Genomic DNA, 25,018 nt, shown 5'->3' on the forward strand with positions numbered 1-25,018 from the left:
CAAGCCTTTCTAGCTAAATGGAGTAAAAACAATTCTAAGCAATCTGCACTTCTGACTTTGATTGCAATTAAAACCATGCTATGGCTTCTATGATTTTCTATATTAAACAGTAACATTACCTCCAAAAGTGCAAACTTTCCTGTGCTGTATTTTATATTTTGCTGAGTGGTACGTAATTCTTTAAACATAGGATGATCAGGAAAAGGATCTAGGTGTTTGATTGCCTGGTACAGATTTTTATTGTCCTTATTATCTACCACAAGATACTTCAGCAAGGCCAAAACCTATATAAAATGAAAAATATGAGGAACTGAGTCATGAAAGTTTCCCATCCAAAACATGCTGACTCTTTAAATCCTTGGTTTACCCCATTATAGACCAATAAAGCCTCATCCTTTGGTTTATTAGTCCTGTTCCAGCTCATTACTACCTCTAGACTTTCATACAAGATATCATCCAATCCACCTGATTCTGTTGGTAGAGTGAAATAAAGCTAGCTGCATGCGGATGTTAAATAGATTCTCCTTCAGAGTTCAAAAATCTGCATGAATTCAGAACTTGGAGCAGCTTTTTAGAGACTGAACTTTGTAATGTTGATGATGGCAATGAAGGTTTTGTCAAAAAAATCACTTAGCTGGAGCTCAAAAACCAATTTCTCCACATTCTTCTGTGGCCTACAGTCATCACAGAATATAGTAGGGCTGCAGTATACAGCAAAACTAGAACTTTAAAATATGTGTTGTAATTACATTCAATCAATAAGTGATATACCTTATTACTGTGTCTCCAAAATGGCCTAAATGCAAATGTTAGTACTTGTAGCTCTTAGATTTAATGACAGACACACAGCAGTTATAATTAAGAGAAGAAATCACAGACCTCTGACTACTTAATTTTCTTCTTTACTGGTATGTATTTTTTAAAAAAAAAAATAACTTTGCATAAATGTCCATGTGTGCAATTGAGGATGTGACCAAATAAGCAAAAAGATTGTTTTTAAACATATACCATGAATATCTAACTAGCCAGGGAACATCAGCAACATCAAAAGTTAAATGACACAGGGTAGTGGGTACTACAGGCAGGATACAGGGAAGTGGGTGCTAAAAGCTAAGACTGCAAAGACTCTGGGTGCTATATGAAAACAAATCTATAAAGACTAAGCTCTAAAGACTAGATTTTATGGAATGGTGGCAATAGGTCATACTGCATCACATATGTCTGCCAAACAACTTTCTCTACATTTCTGTTCAATTCACACACACTTACACAGCTTAATCCTATCAGCTGTGATTGAAATCTTAGTTCAATTTCAAGAAGTTATGCTTGTTGTGGTCTTCCCATATCTCTTGACACAGTTACATGTTGAAGATGGGGGTAAAATCACTAAACAGGATCGTCCTATGCATAATTTATTTATCAGATCTATATTTTATTTATTTATCAGATTTATATCCCGCCCTCCCCTAATGGTATCAGGGTGTAATTGCAATAAGATCCAAAGAATCATGTAACTAATTCTTTGCAACCTAACAAGCTCTGAACTTGTATAAATACCAGCACTTCCTAATGCCAAACCCCAATCTGAAACAGAGGGGAACCATTCACAAGGATTTTGTGCTACTGAATGAGAAGTGTGATATTCAAAGAAAGAAAACCAAAAGTTTCCATTGCGTATACCTAAGCAGCTACTTGGATCCTAGCCAAAATGGGGGGAAATCAGTACTAAAATACAAAGCAGATGCTTATTAGCAACATACCTCTTCCTGGGCTTCAGGTTGTTCTCCAACTATAGGTACTAGCGTACCTATAATAACGTGCAGGTGGCTCCCTAGAGCATCCCCACAATAGGTGACTGCTGCATGACAAACACAACTGAGAAGGTCACAGCATAGCAAGAAGCTCCGGAGGGACACCCCTTTCAGAAGCAAAGGCCTTAAAAAAAAAAAAGAGGTACACATAAAAATAACAGAAAAGGCTATAAAATATATAAATGGGGGGATTATGCCAAAACTAAAGGAGGCATAATGAACATTTTGATATCAGAATATACAAGGACAGCAAACAAACCATACAAATAATTTTACAGAAGGAACAAGTTCTTTAAGTCCCACAAACAAAGAGAAATAATTCAACAGAGTCCTTAGAAGGCCCAGAAATAGAATTTAATGGTCCAGGTTCAATCTCCACAATTCCATTTAAAGGAATACTGAAAAGCAAAATTGGAAAATATATCTCCTGAAAACCCTGGAAAATGACTGTTGTCAGAGAAACATCGAACACAATTTCAGGCTAGATGTAAGACACCCATTATCCGTTATATCTGTCACATGTTTGCATACTGTGTTTTGCAAATCTTTAAATAACAATTATATTTACCTGTTGCTGATGTGGTGAATTATTGTGTAAATCACATCCCGAAGAACAAAAGCCCATGCGCCTCCTAAACCATCTTTTATTTCTTTTAATAATAAACTCACAAAGAAATGATATATCATGAGATTCCTATGTTTCTGATAAACATTATTTGTTCCAGATGTCTGCTTACATATAGCAAGTAAGATTGTTTGGAATGACTCCTAAGAAAAGAAGAACATGCTAAATGCACTAGTATATATAATTAGATTTTAAGGTGTAGTTTATATTAAGAAATACCAATATCAAAAAACAGAGAGATGTGCTTAAGAAATCAGCTTGCCTTAAACTGAGACTACAGCTGAGAAATGACAGCCACATGCTAAGTTCCCCCCTCTCTTCTTCTCTAATTTCAAGTCCAGCTCATCGGTACCCCAATGTAGTAGATTCTCCCACTGCATCTGCCATACAACCATTACAGGCTGATGCTCAAAGGGGGCAGAGAAGTGCACACTGCTGTGACATCAGAACACAGATATGCTGTAATGGGCATATCAAGTGGAAAGGAAGAACCAGATATATGGCCGTTGTTTTTAGTAAAAGTGGTGTTTATGGCATCAGGGTTAGTTCCATCCTCAGTGTTGTATATTTAAGTAATTTTCCCTCCAGACAGAGACAAACGGTTTCTCAACTCAATTGCACATTTTGGTATAATTTCTGAACAGCTACCAGACAGGTCTCATCAATAAAAACTTGTAATTAAATAAAAATGACAAAATTAAGTCAAATGCCTCTCTTCATCTTTTTAAAGCACACAGAAGTCCCATAACTTTCACAGTATCTTTTAAAGAGAAGCAAAAAGAATCATAGCCTTCATGAGATATTCCTTATTTTTTTTTTTTACTAAGCTAGTTATTTTGCAAGAAGTCACCATAATTTTCTAGAAACAAGTTTTGTTAGCAACTAAATTATACATTCATACAACATAAAGCATCTTTTTTATGGCCTTTATACAGATTTCTACATACTTCCAATGTTAGCAATATAGAGTTTCTTCACATAAAACAACCCTAATGCAACTATAGGGAAATATTGTCAAGATCACATCTCCCAAAGCTGAGGATCAGTTACTTACAGGGTTTTTGGAAAGAACTGCAACAAGACTTTTTGACTTTGTTTTATGGCAACCACTAATATAATCCAATGTTGCTTTGATGACATATGGTGGGAAATGAGGGGGATTAGGAATGGGATCTAGATCTCTGGAAAAAAAATGAAAAGATTGCTTGCCTCTCAGAACTTTCTGGACTCCACAAATATAAATCTGAACAGTTTAAGTGCCATTAAATAGGAACCGACTGGACTGATTGTTTCTCATTGCAGGAAATAAGACATTAAAACAGGCTTTTAAGGAATGAGGGTACATTTTAATCCATTAAAATTTATGTTTTAATTCCGCTAATCTGAATTGGATATCAAATACATGTGAGGGCATGCGTTGGCTCAGTCCTGGATTCATCGGGCAAAAAATGACAAAGAACATCAAACTTCTTCACATACCATTCCCATTTCTTAAATATTTCCAAAAGCTTTTAAGTAACAGTTGTGGTCCCTTATACCTAAACAAAAACATACACAATATGGATAACACACAACACAATAATAGAAAGAAGTAAACTCTACCCTGTAAATCTGGTTAATGCAGATTCTTCTCCAGGTTTGATACTGACTGGCTCATGTAAGGTCATCAGCACCTCAACCACAATCTCTGGTAAATTACTGTGAATTAAATTGTCCATCAACTGTAAAAAAATCAGCAACAGAAAGACTGAGTAAAGGTCAGTTACTACAAGACCTTGCAGCTCCCTTACATACACTGCTTAACTCTGAAACTGGAACATTTTCTTCCTTGTTAATTCTTCTTTTACTTGATCGCCACCAGTTCTGAAACTCAGTGATCACCTCCCCAGCTTGGAGGCAGGCTCTTTAAGAACATAAGGGAAGCCGTGTTGGATCAGGCCACTGGTCCATCCAGCCCAACACTTTGGGTGAAGAAGTACTTCCTTTTATCAGTTCTAACCCAACTGCTCAGCAATTGCACTGAATGTCCATGAGTTCTTGTATTATGAGAAAGGGAGAAAAAGACTTGAACATATATGAAGCTGCCTTATACTGAATCAGACACTCAGTCCATCAAAGTCAGTATTGTCTACTCAGACTGGCAGTGGCTCTCCAGGGTCTCAAGCTGAGGTTTTTCACACCTATTTTGCCTGGACTCTTTTTTAGTGGAGATGCCAGGGATTGAACCTGGAACCTTCTGCTTCCCAAGCAGATGCTCTGCCACTGAGCCACAATCCCTCCCCTCTTTCTCTGCCTTCTCTATTCCATGCATAATCTTGTAAACCTCTATCATGTCACCCTTCAGTTGATGTTTCTCCAAGCTAAAAATTTTATGTTAGAATTTTATGTTGTGAGCCGCCCTGAGCCGCCTCAGTGGGGAGGGCAGGATATAAATAGAATAAAATGAAATGAAATGAAATAAATAGCCTCAAATGTTTTAACCTTTCTTCATAGGGAAAGTGTTCCAACCCTTTAATCATTCTAGTTGCCCTTTTTTTCTGGACTTTTTCCAATGCTATAATTTTTTTTGAGATATGGTGACCACAATTGTACACAGTATTCCAAATGAGGCCAAACCACTGATTTATACAGGGGCTCTATGATACTGGCTGATTTGTTTTCAATTCCCTTCCTAATAATTCCAAGCATAGCATTGGCCTTTTTTTTGCAGTTGAAAACTGTCTCACCATTTTCAGTGAGTTATCTACCATGACCCCAAGATCTCTCTCTTGGTCAGTCTCCTCCAGTATTCACCCCTTCAACTTGTATTTATAGTTAGGATTTTTGGCCCCAAAGTGCATAGAGAGCCAGTTTGGTGTAGTGGTTAAGTTTGCGGATTATTAACTGGGAGAACCGGGGTTGATTCCCCACTCCTCCACTTGCACCTGTTAGAATGGCCTTGGGTTAGCCATAGCTATCGCAGGAGTTGTCCTTGAAAGGGCAGCTGCTGTAAGAGCTCTCTCAGCCCCACCCATCTCACAGGGTGTCTGTTGTGGGGGGAGAAGATATAGGAGATTGTATGCCGCTCTGAACCTCATTTGCCACGTTGATACCCACGCGCCCAGCCTTTGACAGATCCCTTTGGAGTGCCTCACAATCCTCTCTGGTTCTCACCACCCTGAACAATTTAGTGTCACCCACAAACTTAGCCACTTTACTGCTTACTCCCAACTCCAAATAATTAATGAACAAGTTAAAAAGCATCAGACCCAGTATTGAGGCCTGTGGTAATACAATGCTTACCACCCTCCACTGTGAAAATTGCCCATTTATATTCACTCTGTTTCTCATTCATTGGCCAGTTTCTGTTCCACAAGTCCTTTTACCCCATGACTCTTAAGCTTATTAAAGAGCCTTTGATGAGGAACTTTATCAAAAAGCTTTCTGGAAGTCAAGGTAAACAACATCTATTGGGTCCCCTTTGTTCACGTTTGTTTACCCCCTCAAAGAACTCTAACAGGTTATTGAGACAAGATCTTCCCTTACAGAACCCATGCTGAGAATGCCTCAATAACTTTCCTCAATAACTTTAAAGATGTGATCATCTGGGAGCTAGCCTAGAAGTCAGTTCCCCACTGTGTGTGTGTACATTTGCAGACAGACTTAACAGCATCCTTGTAAGAGGACATTATAGGATTACAACATTTAACACTTCTGAATATTGAATGAACAGAAACTAAATAGGTTATAAAGTACCTGTTTTCCTAAGCAATTTTTGTCCTCCAGCATGTCATAGACTTTGCAAGCTCTCTCTTTCTTGTGTGCAAATTCACTCTCTTCTAGGTTTTGACAGGCAAAATAAGGCAGAATACTGAGAAGGATTTTTGGAAAGCAGTGTGCCAGAAGCTTCCGCCAGTCTAACCCAATCTCGTTAGCAATTGATTTCATTGCTTCAAACTGATCTCTAATCACTAATTGTGGTATCAAAACTTTGTAACAGGACCTGCAAATTAAAAATCTCCATGAGCATTAGGAGAAAGCACAACATGCTGCTTTACAAAGTACAAGAGAGAATTTAGCATCCAGCACTGTCACAGACCAGATTTTCTACATTTTTAATATATTTAAACAAAAACCCATTAATCAACATATCTAATTCTTAAGGCCCTAACTCTGAATACTTTAATCCAGAGATTTAAGCCATGAACAGACACAAAAAATTATCTTTCCACAAACCTGAGGAAAGACCCAGGTTTGCAAAAAAACCTGAAATAAAAGTATATACTTGAGGGTTAAAACCCCCAAAATAATAGAAGCAGCATATATACCTTTAAGAATGAATGCCCCAGGTTCAAACCCCCATTCCAACCCTGGGTGACATTGGACCAATAATTCTTTCTCAGCCTAATTTGCCTCACAGGGTCCCTGTGAGGATAAAATGGAATGGATAAAATGGAAGAGAGGAGAATTATGTAATCTGCTTTGGGCCCCCAATGGGAAGAAAGGTGGCCTATAAACGGAGTAAATAAATAAAACTGAAGAGTGGGGTGGGGGGTGCAGATCCAAAGAAAGGCTGACTGGTGACTGGGAAGAGAACAAATCAGGGAAGACAATATGGTAGCTGCTAGGAGAAGAGAAAGAAGAAATTTTATGGGGAAGGAGATTCCAGGAAAATGACCCTTGGAAGTCCTTATGGTTCCCTGCTTGTATATAATGTAGAAACGTACCTGTAGAACTCTTCCAAATTAGAGTAATTCAACAGAACATATGGAAAAACAGAAAGGCTGTATCCACAGTTCAGCCACTCCAGAACAAGATAATCCAAGTGGGTATTCATGAAGTCGTCTATACTTTTATAGCCCAAAGTACCAGAAATCCTTTCTAATACCTACATTTTGAAAATAGGCAATACCAGATAACATTATTCTTAACAGTGGAATCATTATCTACAGCAGCACAGTATTTAGGAGGGGAAAGCATTTGAATAGGTGCTCATGATGCTCTTACAATGCTAAAGCTTCTCCCACTCATTTTACTGAACAATAAATTAACTTCATGGAAACAAAGTATGCAGCAATTGTGTTCTTGAAGCTATTCATTCTATAACATACCACAATGGAGTTTTAAATGAGTTAGATATCATGATGAGTTAAGATGCCTTTGTTCATCAAAAGTACATTTTTGAAAACCATGAAAAAGCCTTGCTTAGCACTGCACTTTCAAGTACCTTTTTTTTAGTGACATGACCTCCAAATGCACTTACCTTTCTTACAAGTAGAGGTTCTAATCCATTCTCTTTCACACACTGGAACACTGCAAACAATGCCTGCTTCTCACACACAGGACTGCAGCATAAAACCATTGATATTAACATGAGGAGCACGGATTTTCTATTGTACTCTTCATCAGGAAGGTTTTCTTGGCTCCCACTGTTATGTCCCTTTAGTCACAAAGGATACAGAATGAAAGTCAATTCGTTTACCTGACTCCAGTCAAAATGGCTCTTGGTAAAATGGTGTTCTGATACAGTGTTGCACAAAATTGGTGAAAAAAATTATTTTGCTATAATTACTTAAAAGTTTTTCTACTGGAGGTTTAGATCGATGTTAGGAAGATCTCCAAAGGATAAAAAGTGCTAAAAGGGTCTGAGCTGCACAAAGACTCAATATAAAGCAGCCCCATAAATTCATTATTTATATAAACTAATTAGCAGACAAATCAAGAATGAAGGCTTTAAACAGTAGCACATTCAAATGAGTTCCAAATATATTTTTGCAGACATTGTACATCAAATGCAAGATGGGGAAAGGTCCAACATTAACTGAGGTCTCTTGGCCCACAAATTTGAATAATAAGTCTTTGGAACAAGAGAAACGATCAAAATGCAAAAATGCTAAACTTCTACTTCTTTAAATCTGTATGCCTAATTTAGCAACAAACTATATTACCAGTTTCTTTGTTCCTTCTTGAACCTTTGTGTATAACTGCTCAAAAGCTCTTTGCTGCAGCTTCAAAGGAAGCGCTTTCAGTAAGCCGGTTGAGTCTCTCAACTTCACATCTTGAAACAAACTTACAACCCAAAGAGAAGAAGATAATTCAAAATACTGTGCAGGTTCACTTTGTTTTATAAAAGAAATAAAGTCTTGTGATGCTTTTAGCTTGAGTACTTCTCTGCTGTTCCTGCCCCCTCCCTGAGGTATCTTTATGACTGAGCAACCAAGATGATACAGATGGTGTTATAACACGGCTGAGTGCAAACTGAGTCCTTCCTAATAACAAGTTTGGCAAACAAGAGAGAGAAAGTAAAGAGGACTAGCATGCCTGCCTAAATACAGACTTATTAGCAGTTTCAAGATCTATCACCAGCTCTGTACTTCATTAGGCATTCCCCTGAATTTTTAAACTTGGGGCTGCATCCTATGCACAGTGCTAGTGAAGGTAAATCCCACCCCCTCTCCTCCTTTCCCCAAACAACACCCTGTGAACACTGAAAACGCAACACAGGGGGTTTGGACTCACAAAGCACAACACATGGCATGGTGTACTGTAGTGATAGCAAGAAGAGGTAATTCTGTAAAATTGCTCCTCTTCTCTCAGTGGTTCCTCGGTTAACACAAGAGGCACAGCTGGCATAAGAGACAGAGGGGGACAATTCCATCTCCTTACCACAGCTGCCACTACTGCATGACTTTTTAGCTATAAGGATCTCCCTTTCCAGGTCTCACAAGGGCTGCTGGGGAAGGGGGAAGACAAGAACTACCAATCTCTCTCTCTGCCTTCTGCTAGAAGTATACAGGATTGAACCCTTGGTATTTTACTAGTGGAATCTGTTTCTCCTGACAGCTGCACGAAGCCCTGGACTTCCAACCTATCTTTTTAAAAGAACCATCTTAAGTATGAGAAGAAACAGCTTAATAGAGGTGCCTCTTTCAGTGGTAGGAAAAAGTAACAGGCAATTTCTAATGACCAGCTGTGCATCAATTATCTTTAGAAGATACATAGATTGCTAAAGCAACCCTGCAAGATATACCTGGTTACTGACTTAGCTGCCACCATACAGACATGAAAGCTGCTATCAGCAAGGAAGTGAGGGAAAACATCGCGCACAGCAAGAACTTCTCCATTTTTAATGCTAAGCAAGGCCCACTTTGAGTGAGGATCAGCCTAAAAAAAAAGACAGCTTCCTAAGTTCCATAAAAATATAAGATACTTGGGGGAGGGGAGGGGGTTAATAACTCCTACTGAGTCTTTACTTACCTCAAGTATGGTCTTCATGCATCGCACTAATGCTATTCTTAATGGAGTCGTGCATTTCCCTATATTTGTCAATTGCCTGGAACAAACAGTGTTTAAATACCAAATTAGGACCATAATTAGGACTATAATTATTTGCAAACACAGTGTGTTAATAATTGGTATAAGCAAATCAGGCTTTTTTAATTTTGTTACTTTTTTGGCAATGAATTGTTTAGCAGAATCCCACCTCGAATTTCCACATCTACAAAAGACTGTGTGTGATTTTAGAGTTGTAGTCGAGGGAAGAGGCAAGGAAGTCACACTTTCACAGACAGAGAACCCTCCACCCAAAATTTTTTTCATGAGGATCTAGGCCACTAAATGAGGAATTTTTGCCTGGCCTGAGGGTGGCTTATATGACTATATGAAGCTGCCTTATACGGAATCAAACTGTCGGTCCATCACAGTCAGTATTGCCTACTCAGACTGACAGCAGCTCTCCAGGGCTGAGGTCTTTCACATAATCTTCTACAACTGGAAAAGCTGGGGATTGAACCTGAGACCTTCTGCATGCCAAGCAAATGCTCTACCACTGAGCCACACCCCCTCCCCTTCTTCCAACAGATGAAGACTCCTCAGAAAGTAATTGCTAGATCCAACTAAAAGAGCTGTCAACACACCAATAATAAGTTTGAAGGTCACTGGATCCAACTTAGTTACAAAGCCTAGTCCTTCCTCTAGTCCTGAACCTTAATAGTCTAGTGCTATAACACAGTTACCCCATACTACTAACTTAAAAAGTGCAGAGCTAGGTCAACAGGGAGCTGCTAATAATAGCTGTAAATCTAAGTAAATACAAGGAAGAAGGATATTTTATTTCTCATTCCCTGTGCTGGATGGAGAGTTATACTTCAGAGGGACTAGAGTTAGAGAATGTACAGCACAGATTTCCTAAACCCAGATCACCTGTCATTTCAGAATACACCCCATGAAGGGTATAATTTGGCACCCTCCTCAGAGCAGAACACCGACCTATTGGCTATTATTTGCTTATTTAAAGCCTTCTGTGCCACCTTTCCACCCTATTCAGCATCCTCAGGGCAGCAAACATTAAAATATTTCAGACACTGAAAAGCATTTACACACATATATATAGACAGACAGAGGAAGACAGATGAAGCTCCCTGGAAAGGCAGTTCCAAGGTTTTGTCACCATGACCAAAAAGACCCTTTCTCAGTTTGCCACCTGTCTAGCTTTATGGCAATATGAGTGAATTGCCCAGATCATAAGGGAAGAAGAAGAATTGCAGATTTATACCCCGCCCTTCTCTCTGAATCAGAGACTCAGAGCAGCTTACAATCTCCTAGATCTTCTCCCCCCACAACAGACACCCTGTGAGGTGGGTGAGGCTGAGAGGGCTCTCACAGCAGCTGCCCTTTCAAGGACAACCTCTGCCAGAGCTATGGCTAACCCAAGGCCATTCTAGCAGGTGCAAGTGGAGTAGTGGGGAATCTAACCTGGTTCTCCCAGATAAGAGTCCACACACTTAACCACTATACCAAACTGGCTTTCTGAAGGTACTTTGGTCCCAAGTCATACAGGGCTTTAAAGGTCAATACCAGTACCTTGAATTAAGCCCAGAAGCAAAGCAAATGGCAGTATACGTGAAACAAGATGGGAGTGATATGGATTGCAGACTTATTTGTTTTTAATTTCCCCAACAGGTCCAGAACTTTATTTCTCATCACCTCAATCTGATTCAGTTCTTCAGAGTGCCTTCCTGAAAACAGTGGCTGTGGCATGGGAACATGCCTCCCACTTTCCACAGTGAACGCAGAAGCAAAAAAGTCATTGAGCTTTTCTGTCATCCCACCAATCTTCCTTTAGCAATCCCTTGAATCCTTGGTCATCCAAAGGTCTAACTGTGGCAAGTTTCATGTTCTAGATATATTTAAATACAGGCTTATTGTTTGTCTTGATGCTTTTAGCTATCTGTTTCTCAAATTTTCATTTTGCATGCCTAATTATTGACTTAAATTTCTTTCACCAGAGCCTGTGGTCCCTTCCAATAGTCCCTCTAAGTTGTGGAGTCTTGTGGGCAAAAATTCTGCTTTGTGAACTATTGGCATTAAAGCTGTGAGCTACTGCATAAATTAATTTGCTCCAGGGCAATCCTTCCTGAGCTAAGACAAAAATGTGTGAGCCAGAGGCTAAAAAACAGTTAGTGAGCTAACACTAACTCAGCTTAGAGGGAACACTTGTCCCTTCTGTTCAATTAACTGTGGCAGACCTTCCACATTTTTAATGACTGCAATGGTCTTTATTTATGGACATGAAATGAATCACAACGTACCAAAATGCTCCAACAACAGTTAAAAACTGTCCTTGAGCTGCTCTTAAATCTCCAGCATTTTTTCTGGAAGTATCCAAAGCAGTCACCACAGGAAGCAGATTATTAAGAATTGCTGAGCAAACTTCTTGATCTCGACGGTAAAAGGAACACACATCCCTGAAGGAAGAGGGGGAGTGTGATTAAATGCATTTGGAATATCTGAATTACAGTTGATTTATTAAATAAGATTATTTTCTTACGACAGAGGCTTGAGAAGTGACTCAACGTGCTCTTCCGGCAAAGGATTTTCTTCATTAGGAAGCGCCCTCAACAAGAGTAAGTACTAGTATAAAGTACAAGTTTTAAAAATCAGTATATTCATTTACATATATGCTATAATACCTACTTGTAGAAAGAAAAGGGTGACCATACACTAGATTACAAATGGCTGACTTGCCAATTATTTTAATGTCAGTACAGGACAGGTTCCCAATTATTTTTAAGCCTATGGCACCTTTGGCATTGACACAGGGTGCTTGGCGTTGGGCACAGAAAGGCTGCCACAAGAGGCAGCGCCCACAAGTGGAAGTCCAAGTACATTAGAGAAAAGGCACAATTTTTAAAAATATATACTGGGAAAGAGCAATGAGAAAGAATTAAACCAACACTGCAGTGACAGCTGCTGCCAAAACCATCTGCCCAGACCATTGGATCTCCAGGAGCCAATCAGAAGCTCTACTGGGCAAGTGCCCCATCTGGCTCTGTCTACTTTCTAAAAACACTCACTGGGCCTCAGGAAAGGTGTCAGTGGGCACCACAGCACCATACTAAGGAACTGGTATGGAATACTGACATCTTTTTGCCAGTCAAATACCCACCAACTATTCTCAGTGTGCTGAACACAATACTTATATAGTGATTAGAAATTCAGTTATTAAACAGAAAACTGTAGAAGCATTGACAAAATGCTTACATTATTTTAAATGCTCACAGTCATCCAGGTAACAATACAGATAAGCAAAACAGAACAATTTCCCATTATCATACTCACTCACCATTTGCAGATGTAGTGGTTTAGCAAGATCAAATGTATTTTCATCAATTAACATTAAGAGTTTCCTCTGGATTTCAGAAGGTCTAAAGCAAACACTTTGTACCGGGGCTGCTGTTACAGCTATGCACAAGAACTTGACAATATCGAGGAGCAGCAAATCCTGTTTGGTGAGATGTTCTTCTGATAAAGGGCTCACAGCACCTGTGAATGAAGTTTTATTATGGTAAAGGGGGGGAAAAAAGACCCATACCTCTAAGCACAAAGTTAACATTCACTGGAGAGTCATAATCTAATTTCAGCCGGTAAACACATTACATATTTTGAGACTTGTGTTCTCTCCACACTGCAGCTGTCACATAAAGTGGAAAAAAACCCTCAGGAGTGACACATTACTGGCTCAAAAGAAAACTAATTTCTAATGCCAGCCATGGTAGAGATTGTGTGCCTTTGGGAAGAAAGAAAGTCAAAAGAAATGTACTTCCTACAAATTCAAATTTAAACCAAAATATCACACCACTTTTAATCCTGATGGGTTTCAGAAGGGATCCCATTCAAGGACTTAAATGACTGACTGAGACAGACAAGACTAAGTACTCAGTGCTAGTGAATATCTAAAGTAGTCCCTTGTACCATATAAACTTGACCGGTATATGATCTGTTTCAGAGAAGCCCTTCTGTGGAGTATCTTCACCTTCATGAATTAGTTCATGATGACTGCAGAAAGTGCCTTTTCAGTGCTGGCACCTTCCCTCAAACCAATACAAGGCGTTCTAATTATTACCATTTAGGTACCAGGTCAAGCCTTTCTCAGTCTTTAAGGTCTTAAGAATTAAGTTGCATTTCTTTAATTTTATCCTATACTGACAGCTATTTCATAATTTCCTTGCATTTATGTTAAAAAGCGACAGACTTAAAATAAACAGAGAAATTATTTTATTAAATCATATCAATGTATGTATAGGTCAGATAAAAATACCTGTCAAAATCTGCAACTCCCCAGCTTCGTTTACATCACTAGCGTCACCAGAATGATCATCGAATAAATCCAACACTGTATTTTCTCCATCCATTCTACTTCCTTCATTATCAACTTCCATTAAATCCACTTCTCCAGCTTCACTTGGCTTTCCAGTAAAAGCCACCTAAGAAACATGATTGATTTCTTTAGAATTCTTTCATCTTTTTCTTACAATAAAATCATAGGACCTTAGAAGAAGTTAAAGATCCTTCCAACTTATGCTCCCAATTCCAGTGGCATAAAGGCACCACCAATCTTTACACAAACCAGGAAAACATAATCCCTGGTTGCCAAAAGCATATATGTTTGTCTGATACTGGCAGAAGCATGAGCATGCCACACAACCTGCTGAGAAGGCCTTCTCTCTTGCCCTTGCCATTAAAGCAAGTAATGTAGTTAAAAGTCCCAATGAGAAATACCCAGTTGACTTTGATTGAATTAGAAATTCCCAGTTGACCTTGTCTGAAAGGGAGACTATCTCCCTCAGTCATACAAGTCACAAATAATTCACAGCTTTAAAAATCCACATCAGGATGTTTCTTTAGTACCAGAGGCCTATAGTAAAGCCAGTAAATAATATTTTATCTTTCAATGTATGAGAATGGAAGCAACCACGAATTATATTCTACAGTATTTACCATGCAAACCTAAGAACACGAACCCAGAAATGAGTCCCACTGTCCTCAGAATCTCCTGGTAAATGTAAAAACAAACAAGGACCAGCAACAAGATTTAAACAAATCCAGTAAACTGCATCTGAGCACCATGTTATATTTTATTATTATTTATTACTTTAAACTTCTATCCCGCCCTCTCTGCAAGCAGACTCAGGGTGGCTAACAACATTCATATTTACAAGTTAAAACTAATAAAACATAATTACAATTTAAAACCATTTTGTGGTGCTGTATCACTACAATATAAGCGAGTTCTTCTTTTCTGACGGTGATCACCTAGTACTCTATATGATGTCAGGTGGTAGTTCTCTCCCGGTTAGGTATCAAAGGCCTGTCAGAACAGTTCAGTCTTACAGGCCCTGCGGAAAGTGGAAAGATCCCACAGGGCCCTTTTGGCCTCCAGGAGAGCATTCCACAATTCTGGTGCTGCCACCGAGAAGGCCCTAGCTCGCATTGAACGCAACTTGGCCTCCTTTGGTCCAGGGATGGACAACAGATTTTTTTGTCCCTGAACGCAGTGCTTTCTGGGGAACATATGGAGAAAGGCGGTCCCGCAGATAGACAGGTCCCTGACCATAAAGGGCTTTAAAGGTCAATACCAACACCTTGAAATGGACTCGGAACACAACAGGTAGCCAGTGCAGCTCTTTCAGCACTGTCTGAATGTGCTCCCATCGGGGGAGCCCCATTAACAGCTGTGCCGCAGTGGTCTGCACTAGCTGTAGTTTCCGAGTCAGCATCAAGGGTAGCCCCATGTAGAGAGCATTACAGTGATCTATTCTTGAGGTGAATGTGGCATGGATCAGTCGTCATGCTCCAGGAAAGGGGCCAACTGCCGCACCTGCCAAAGATGAAAAAAGGCGGATCTAGTAGTGGCTGCTACCTGGGCCTCCATTGTAAGAGGACTCAAGAAGCACACCCAAGCTCTTGACCTTAGGGGCCAGTATTAGTGACACCCATCAAGAGCCGGCAGAAGGATCTCCCCCCCTGGACCACCCCGGCTCAGGTAGAGAACCTCCGTCTTCGTCAGATTCAGCTTCAGCCGACTCAGCCTGAGCCAAGATGCTACGGATTGAAGAGCCAGGTCTAGATTTGCCAGGGTATAGTCGGACTGGCCACCCATCAATAGATACAGCTGGGTGTCATCTGCATATTGGTGACATCCCAGCCCATACCTCCTGAGAATCTGGGCAACGGGCGCATATAGATGTTAAATAACATCGGGGACAGAACCGCACCCTGTGGCACACCACATATAAGTGGGTGCCTTTGGGATGATTTCTCCCCTATCACCACCCTTTGTCCCTGATCTTGGAGAAAGGAGGTCAACCACTGTAAGGAAGACTCCTGAATCCCCACGTCGGCAAGGCAGCTAATCAGTAGCTGATGGTCAACCGTATCAAATACGGCTGATGGATCTAATAATAACAGCACTGCTGAGCTGCCCTGATCCAGATGTCACATGAGGTCATCTATGAGGGCGACCAGAACCATCTCCGTCAACACAGAGAAGACTAAGTCTTTCAAGCTCAATATGTTTACCTCATATGGATGATAAAAATTTCCTTCAGCACAGCTTTGGACTACACTAAATATATGCAAAAACACTACTACTCACCAGATGTTTGCAAATATCTGCAAGATCATTCATTAGCTTTGATGTTAGCAAATGCAAGAAAAAAGTAGACAGGGTCTTTCTTGGGTTGTTCTGTCAAAAATCCAAAAGATATATCAATTAAAAATGCAGACTCAAAGAATCTGTTTATTTTACTTTGTGAAGTATAGAAGCAAATACCAAATGACTGAGTCTGAAGTCACAGGGCCACAATCTTTACTAGATCAGCAAGGAAGCTTTCCCCCAAAATATTAATTTTAATGGTATTTAAGCTTCTTAACTGGGGCTCAAAATTTCACTCAATTTAATTTAAGATAACCCCTGCAGAAACTACTTGCAAGTGATTACAGCAACTCACAACATTTGTTTTGGTCACTGCACTGTTCCGTAAAGTTTATATATATGTGTGTGTGTATACATATATATTACACTAACCAACTGTTTGGTAAAATAAATGTTTTCAAATGGGACTTAACAGGCTTAACTACAAGAGTTTCAGCTTCTCAACTGTATATATTTTTGGCAAACTTTCTTTTCAAGAGCTATTCAATTGATGTAATTAAGTGGGATTCAAAGATTTTAGTACAATGTTATGTCAAATATTCTTATTTATTACGTAGTCTTGTTCAAAATAAATAAAACCAAATGACAAAAAAAAAAGAATTTAAGCTTCAATAATATGTGAATTGGACTAGAAAACCAACAAATGTCTTACCTGGATACAGTTGCATAAGCAACTTGTACATTGTATGATTAAAACCTTTAAAGAGAGTGTCCTAGCATCTTCATTCAGCTTGCTTTTGGCCTGAGAAACACTCTCTCCAACATAATGCATAAGAGACTATTTAAATAAAAAGAAAATAGATATTAAGAAACTTTCACCTGCATATTGGCTTTATCTAGATTCAGTTTTCCCCATGCCAAGGAAATCACATTGAAATTTTAGTTAAGATGATTGACCATGTTAAGTTAAAAGCAAAAGTCATGGAATAAACTTCTATTAGGGTCACCAAAATATCACAGAACAACAAGCAAGTTTTCTTGTTCTTAATCAGGCTGGATGTTGAGTACCAAAAACAAAAGAAAGGGGAAAGGAGCTTCAGTCTTTCACAGGCATGACGGAGAATAGCTTGTAGAGCAGGGGTGTCAAACATGTGGCTCAGGAGCCAAATAAGGCCCCCAGAGGGGTCCTATCAAGCCCATGAACAAATCAAAAATAGGTTTGCAATGCACAGATACACATCTGAACAGCATACTAAAGACTGCTACAGAACAAACAATATCTCCAGTTTTTGATGCAATAATTCAGAACACGAGGTGTCAGTTATCAGAGACTGTTAAATAAACAAAATATTGCAAGAGTGCTAATGTTTTAAGTTTTTAAAAAAATCTTTAACTGTGTTTGCCTGTGTCCACTACCTGGCATTACATTTCTTTACATACGTGGCCCAGCCCAACAAGGTCTCATTTATGTCAGATCTGGCCCTCATAACAAATGAATTTGACACCCCTGGGTACCCAGGACAGACTGCATAATTAACTTGATAAAACAGTACTGCATACAAAACAGGCTTTCACAATGAAGAGACTTTGTTTTTTGTGACCTTCTGGCCCAATGAAGACCTGTGGAGAACTTGAAAACTTGAATGTTTTGTAATTGTTTGGCTTGATCATAATAATTGGTTAGCAACTTTTTCTTTGAAAACAAAATTCCTTGTCTATTTTGGAAAATACTAAAGTTACATGACAAAAAATGGTATGCTTCAGATTCAAGAGACAGACCTAAAACTTCCACGGACTTCTCCCTCCCTCACGCCACTGTAGCCCAAAATGTCACTCCTGGGAGATGGGGCACTCCATGAATAGCTTGGGGGAGTCAAAGGAGGTCTGCCATAAGGGATAAGTGACTGTACATGCCTTTGCACACAAATAAATTTTAGGTAGAATCCAATCCAAGAACTTCAAATGGAACTCTGTTTATGGAGATCACTTGGTTTCCAGCATATAGCAGACTACCTGATCAGGCTTCCTTTGACTCTACATGTAGGTGGACACTCTTGTAAGATGTTTGCTGTAATTTTCAGTTTTGTTTTTGGCTGAGGATTTCTAGCTTCCTCTCCTTGGACTACTCCATAAAGTTTAAAAAAGAGCAAAAATTTGTAATAAGCAACTTATTTAACAATTATAAATTTAAAATACAATTTTAACTGACTAATCATCATAACTCAAGTTAATTATTCAATACTATGCAAACCAAAAGTAAATAAATCAAAAGATATATTTTGCCTGTTTTGCAACACTACCCAAAAATAAGTACTCATTTTGAACATTCAGCAGTGAGGGCTGCAAGAAGTATCAAAAGGCTAGATGGGGCCATATATCAACCTTGAAAACTTCCAGTCTTATGAGTGGGATTAACTTGCTCATGTGAGAAGAAATGGTGAAGCAACTAAAGTGGAACACTGTAAAATTTTGCAGACCTCAAAAGGGGATTTTTTTCAGAACATGAGGGCTCCATGGATCCCTTGCTGAAAGACGCTGCTTTATATGAATGTTCTTGTTGCTTCTCAGATTCTCCATTATTAAATGGAGATTAAAGCACAGCATGGACCCCATGCCATTATGTGACCCCTCCCCCCTTTCTAGCTAGTACCCATAAACAAATATGTAACCTTCCACCTAACTGCTATCTTTGTTAATAGGGAAAAGGGGCTTTCATTCATTTGCAGGCTGCTCTTTTAGAATACTAATTTTCAAAATCCGTAGTAAATATTCATAAAGTATCTATTTACATTCTTTTCCCCTTGAAATGACGTTATGTACACTAGTAATTCTGTTCTACAGATCCCTGATTCTTATTTATATGGCTCCTGTCAACTATACACAGAATATGAAGCCTTGGTCTATACTTGAAAAAATTATTTTCCTCTTCTTTCCCCATCATTATTCATCCCCATAGTTAGATGAGCAAAATAAGGTACATTCTGTAATGCAAAAACCCTTGGCCAAAAAAATCCTATCTCTTAGGAGTGGCTGAAGATCAACTGGGAGGGATGACAACCACCTCTATAAGACTTCTGTTACACATATCATCAGTACATGACAGCTGCCCCTTCCACCGTGCATGGCTGGTAGGACCAGTGCTTGCTAATCACAGATTTAGGATATTTTTCAGCCAAATAACCAAAAGTCCTACCTTGGCTTTATGAAAAAGCTCTGATCTAGATGCTTCCTCTTGTGTCTGTATGCCAGCATAGCAATAGCAACCCAGAACACCAGCCAAGAGACTAGCGCAACGCACTAGGATTTCTGCAGGCATCACCTTAGAGTAAATTATATGAACAACATAAATGCATCATAAGTTTTATATTACATTATAATTCATCCACAGTTACGTACTGTTAAAATCCAAGCTGAACATTTTCTTTTCAGTATCCAAACTAGAGCAGAGATGGTAAACTTATTCAGTACTGAACGCTGTTACTGGAACTATACAATAAGTGTGATTATTATTCATTAAATTTCAGGACCACTTCATGAATTTTAATACAGCTGCTAGATGTGCAATATGCAATGCTGGTGTTACTCTAGTTACCAACTTGCTGGCAGTCCCTGGTCCCAAAGCTGTCTGCTGACCTTGACTAGGGCCAGAGTCTTTTCCGCCCTGGTCCTAGACAGGTGGAACTCTCTTCCCAGTGAGATCTGAGTCCTGTGGGACTTGGCTTAGCTCTGCAGGGCCTGAAAGACTAAGATGTTCCACCAAGCATATGGTTGAGGACAGCGACAGTTAGAGAGATCAGTGGCCTCCTGAGGGGTTCCCCCCCACCCTTATTCTTTTATGTTTAAGATCCTCCCTATGGGTATAATATGGATTGTATAACAGTCATTTCATCAATTTGTGGAACTGATGTTAACCACCCCAGCTATCCATGGAACAGATATAGTGCCATCCAACAATAAATTAAATTGTTGAACAGTACTAGATTTTAACTTTACTCCCACTTATCCTACTATGTATTGATCTATATTATATGTTGCATACCGCCCTGAGTCCTGCTTGCAGGAAATGAAGTGGGATAGAAATCAAATAAACTGCACTAAACTAATTGTAAAAATCTTGACAGTCCTTGACCATTATTCACAAGAAAGGTATATTTGTCTGACCAAATCAGCTTTGGCTCACAGAGGCTTATACCCTGGAAATTTTTGTTGATCTTTAAGTGCTACTGAGCTTAAATTTTGTACTACTACTACTACTGCAATTACATAGCGATTCATCTGAAACTTGAAGTAAACTTGTAAATAAAAGTGAATACAGATTTCAATTTGTTAGCTTACCTCAAGGGAGATGTTATTAAGAAGCTGTTCTGACATCAGTAGAAGATCATGCTCCAGGGTATCTTTCAGTTTCTGATTGACAATCAGTCTAGAACCAGACAGTTTGTCTGCTGAGGTATTATCAGGCACATTTGTGAAAAAATCAATTTCATCAAAAGCTGTTTGCAGGAAATATGCTTCTGTTTCTGAGAGACTAGCTTCATCTTTGTTTTGTGAATGCTGCATACTTTACAAAGAAGAAAAAGATTATCTGTGATATTTTACTACAATACTTGTTGCCAAAGACAGAACAAAACACACACACACACTCCAGCTTCTTGAAATATTGTACATTTACATAAGTGGGAACCATTATTTCATACCATTCTTAAAGCATCTAATGCTACTTTGAATAAGATCTCATATTAAAAAGCTCTGGATATATTGCTCAGAGGAAGATAATATTCCTGTTAAATAATTTTTTATGTCTTTATGCAGAAATTACGACTGGGTATAAGAGGTATTTTTAAACCTGGGTTTTTAAAGGGTTTTTTACTGTTGTTCAATAGCAAACTTATGTGCTATAAAGTCAATTGTTTTTGAAAGATTTGTGGAGGGGGGTTTTCTGCATTTTTTAAAATACCCTGTAGTTAGTAGCTAGTGTTTTTGTCTGACAATAACAACAGTGGTCTAACAATAAACAGTCACTTTTGTAGTTAAGTTTTGAGTCTAGAGAGTTCTCACTGGGTATCTGTGGGATTTTTGGTGCCCTGCTGCTATGCTTTTTGGAGAGCCATGCTAAAATCCAAAGCAAAGTTATACCATTCTAAACCCACAGACATAGCTGGGCTTAGAAGGCTGCCTTTTTTTTTTTTAGGATTGTGTTATCAGTATCTGTTATTGCTATATCCCAGATTTTTCATGCCATTATTTCACACTGGAGGAAGTTTTAGTGTCCAACAGCTTGCTGTAGTCATCCTAAGAGTCCTGGAAGCAAGGAATGTTGTCCAGATGTATTAGCATAAAAATTATTTTTAATTCCCTCCATTTCAAAAACCATTTGCCATGTAGCATGGGAAGCTTCTGATCAAAAGACTCAAATCAAAAGTCTTCTTGGGTGCTGCATTAGTTGAGTGGGGTTTTTTGACTGCTTGTCCTTTGGATTGCCTAGAACTTTTCAGAAGCAACTGACTTCCTGAGACAGATGGTAACCAGATTTCTAGAATAAAAAAAAAATTAAAAATATTTCCTCTGAGTTACAGAGACACACAAGCTGATTTTTAAAACATACCATTCTGAAGCTTTCTTGAAATATTCTAGTGCAGCTCTACAATTCTTCATTGTCAGGCTTACAAGTATTTTCTGCAACACCAGATTAGGAAAGTCACTGTAAAGAATTTTGGAAAAGAAAGTTGAAGCAGACCTTCTTTAACAGAATCCCTTTAATCCCTCTTTAGAAATCACAGTTCTGAATACATTTAAGGCCCTGAGCACAGAATTTTTAATAGCTGCAGTCACATGCTCAGTGCTGCTTCCTCACCATACATCTAGTTTTTCCAGCAGGTAGCAGCATAGTATCTCTACATAAAATCAAGCTGTTAAAATAAAGCCTAACATTATCAGAGAAATGTTACTTTCTGCAGGTGAAAAATCCTGTGCAGGCTGTTTTATTTCTGTTAAAAGTACAACAAAGATTTGTAATAATCGTTAGCAGGTAATACACCCTGTAGAAAAAGTAGTTTGTGACTGGGTACCACATGGTGACAAAAAACTCGTCTTGCTTTACTGATTGGATCATGTAAGGGTTTTCTGCTATTTTCCCTTGAATAAAATGATCCCACAATTTTTTACACTATTGTTGTAAAGATGGGATTGTTTTATTTTTCCATTGAAAGCCTAGTAAAGTTCTAGCAACTGATATTAAAGTAATCAATATCCAATTTGTTCTTTTAGCACAGTTCTCAAATTTCCAATAATTCAATAACACATTCTATTGTAAGAGGTGCATCATGTCTTATGATTCTTTTTGCTTCCTTCCAAATTTGTGTCCAATATAATCTAACCTGTGGGCAATCCCACCAGCAGTGTCTAAAGTCAGTTCTAGACCCACAGCCCTTCCAGCATTGAGGATCTATATTTGGATGCATCTGGTGTTTTATACCAGTGGGCCAAATTCTTATAAAATTGGAATCTTATATTGAATATTTTTGAGGTGATTGCAGAAGTCCAAATCAAATCCCGTTCATCTTCTTGTAATTCTCTGCCACAATCTGTTGTCCAGTGGGATTGGTACTTTGCTGGCTTGCAAGTATTGATTTCCAAGATCATTTTGCATATCTTAGATAGCAAGCCAGTCATTCTCTCATCAAAGTTTTTTTTTTATAAAAATCCAAAGTCAGTTAAAGGTCTTCTTAAAGATTTACTTAATAAGCAGGAATTTAATAAATGTTGTTCTGTATTCTAGTTTATTTTCCAGTTGAGTTTTGGTTAGAGGAGTTGATTTGTCTAACAAGTCTTTAATGCATGTGATATTGGATTTATATCCCGTTCTCCACTCCGAAGAGTCTCACAATCTCCTTTGCCTTCCTCCCCCACAACAGACACCCTGTGAGGTGGGTGGGGCTGGAGAGGGCTCTCCCAGAAGCTGCCCTTTCAAGGACAACCTCTGCCAGAGCTATGGCTGACCCAAGGCCATTCCAGCAGCTGCAAGTGGAGGAGTGGGGAATCAAACCCGGTTCTCCCAGATAAGAGTCCACACACTTAACCACTACACCAAACTGGCTCTCCTATTCTTTTCCAATGTTGAACAAAAGTTAGGTCAGTACCAGGGAGAAACCATTTTTGGTTTAGAAAGATAGACCAAACTGAGATTCCAGGGGCTGAGTTCTATATTTATCCCAAATTTGATTTATTTGTTTTATTTCTCAAGTTATTTACCTGCATAAAATAGGAGGCAGCTCCACACTGTCTTCCATGTCTTCCTCCAGATGGCAGAACAGAAGCCACTTTATTATTGTTTCTTTTAACGTATAACCTGCATTTCCTTCCCAATAGTTCTGTGCCATCCCGATATTCAAAGTTTCTGGCACTCCCAAAGTTGTCATTGCTAATGTCAAGCACTGAGCTGCAGAACTACAAAAGATCATTCCCACATTACCATTTGAATATAACAGGCTGTGTGCAAAGTAATATCTTCGAAAAACCAATCCTAAGCAGGTCTACTCAGAGTCTGACTCAGGTGTATTCAGTCAGGCTTACTCTCAGGAAAGTGTTCTGAGGATGACATTGTTAATCTCTTAACCATGGTTCAAAGATAACATCAAAGGATCTGGAATTAATTTCATTCTGTCCCTTTCCAAGGATAATGTTTGTTCCAACCCATCTAACAAGGGTTTGTAATTGAGTTTCAAACTGCGTTATCATTAACTATGGTTAAAATTAGTGCAGATGTATCCCTTAATCATGGTTAAATCCAACAGAGGAAGGAAGGGGTTGGGTATTTATACCTGACAAGGGAGGGACTTCAAGAAATAGTACATGATCCCACATCCTTCTCTTAACCATAATGAAGAGAATAACAGTGTTACTAATGTGGTATTCTTATGAACAAGATACAACAAATTAGTAATATACTTTAAATTTACAGAATTGTTCTTTAAGAAATTGTATAATCATACTATTAATGAAAAGTGCCTGGGCGGGGGGGGGGGGGGCGGGGAGAGAAGATGACTTCTTATCTAACTCAGATTTAAAGATTACAGGTGATTGACCTGAAAATGCCTTCAAAAACTCCATCAAAAATATTTGTAGCCTTTTAACTGAGAATAGTACCTCAAATGCAGTATAGCTGAATTTACTTAAGTAGCTTATGAAGCATCTCAGAACTTCAAAGACATCATTAACTGGACCGTGAAGGTTATAGTGTATAAAATAACATTCCCACTCTACCTTGAGGGCTTGCATGCAGCTCCTGAAAATATCTTCCAAATTTCTCTGTCCATCGTTACTAAGTGTTCTTGAATTATGACTCCAAGTAACCCAAAACTTTCCATTTCAGTTTGCTGAAAATTCAGACTACGAACGACAAGAGACCAAATTTTTGACCACGTTCGCTGCAACTCTAACCTCTGTGTGGTTTTCAGATCTAATTTTTGGCTCTGACACAGAGCAACTTCCTTAAGGCACCTTAACACATAAGGCGATCGTTTCCCTCGACGTTGCTGAGGTAGTAACTGATACAATATGTTGAGTAAGTGAGGTAGCTCGTGATGAGGAAGACTCATGGGGTACTTTGATATTAATTGGATGGTTATCTGTAACCTTGAAAACATGGGGAAAAATCAATTTAAATTG

General features: G+C 38.8%; 1 protein-coding gene across 1 annotated transcript in view; it reads right to left on the reverse strand.

Moving 5' to 3' along the window:
• Positions 1 to 25,018, reverse strand: part of ATM (ATM serine/threonine kinase) — a 60,141-nt gene that overhangs the window by 28,030 nt on the left and 7,093 nt on the right. Inside the window, exons 9-30 of the mRNA XM_060234847.1 lie at positions 24,614 to 24,985; positions 23,603 to 23,797; positions 21,957 to 22,052; positions 20,687 to 20,912; positions 19,545 to 19,670; positions 17,064 to 17,189; positions 16,352 to 16,441; positions 14,015 to 14,180; positions 13,040 to 13,239; positions 12,245 to 12,327; positions 12,006 to 12,161; positions 9,673 to 9,748; positions 9,446 to 9,579; positions 8,364 to 8,484; positions 7,679 to 7,855; positions 7,143 to 7,303; positions 6,172 to 6,418; positions 4,039 to 4,157; positions 3,491 to 3,617; positions 2,380 to 2,579; positions 1,761 to 1,935; positions 120 to 284 (exon numbers count right to left, since the gene is read on the reverse strand). Of these exons, the coding sequence (XP_060090830.1) occupies positions 120 to 284; positions 1,761 to 1,935; positions 2,380 to 2,579; positions 3,491 to 3,617; positions 4,039 to 4,157; positions 6,172 to 6,418; positions 7,143 to 7,303; positions 7,679 to 7,855; positions 8,364 to 8,484; positions 9,446 to 9,579; positions 9,673 to 9,748; positions 12,006 to 12,161; positions 12,245 to 12,327; positions 13,040 to 13,239; positions 14,015 to 14,180; positions 16,352 to 16,441; positions 17,064 to 17,189; positions 19,545 to 19,670; positions 20,687 to 20,912; positions 21,957 to 22,052; positions 23,603 to 23,797; positions 24,614 to 24,985 (3,538 nt within the window). The remainder of the gene's footprint in view (positions 1 to 119; positions 285 to 1,760; positions 1,936 to 2,379; positions 2,580 to 3,490; positions 3,618 to 4,038; positions 4,158 to 6,171; positions 6,419 to 7,142; positions 7,304 to 7,678; positions 7,856 to 8,363; positions 8,485 to 9,445; positions 9,580 to 9,672; positions 9,749 to 12,005; positions 12,162 to 12,244; positions 12,328 to 13,039; positions 13,240 to 14,014; positions 14,181 to 16,351; positions 16,442 to 17,063; positions 17,190 to 19,544; positions 19,671 to 20,686; positions 20,913 to 21,956; positions 22,053 to 23,602; positions 23,798 to 24,613; positions 24,986 to 25,018) is intronic.

This window comes from Heteronotia binoei, chromosome 3, assembly GCF_032191835.1.
Source record: "Heteronotia binoei isolate CCM8104 ecotype False Entrance Well chromosome 3, APGP_CSIRO_Hbin_v1, whole genome shotgun sequence".
In the NCBI taxonomy this organism is placed as follows: Eukaryota; Metazoa; Chordata; class Lepidosauria; order Squamata; family Gekkonidae; genus Heteronotia; species Heteronotia binoei.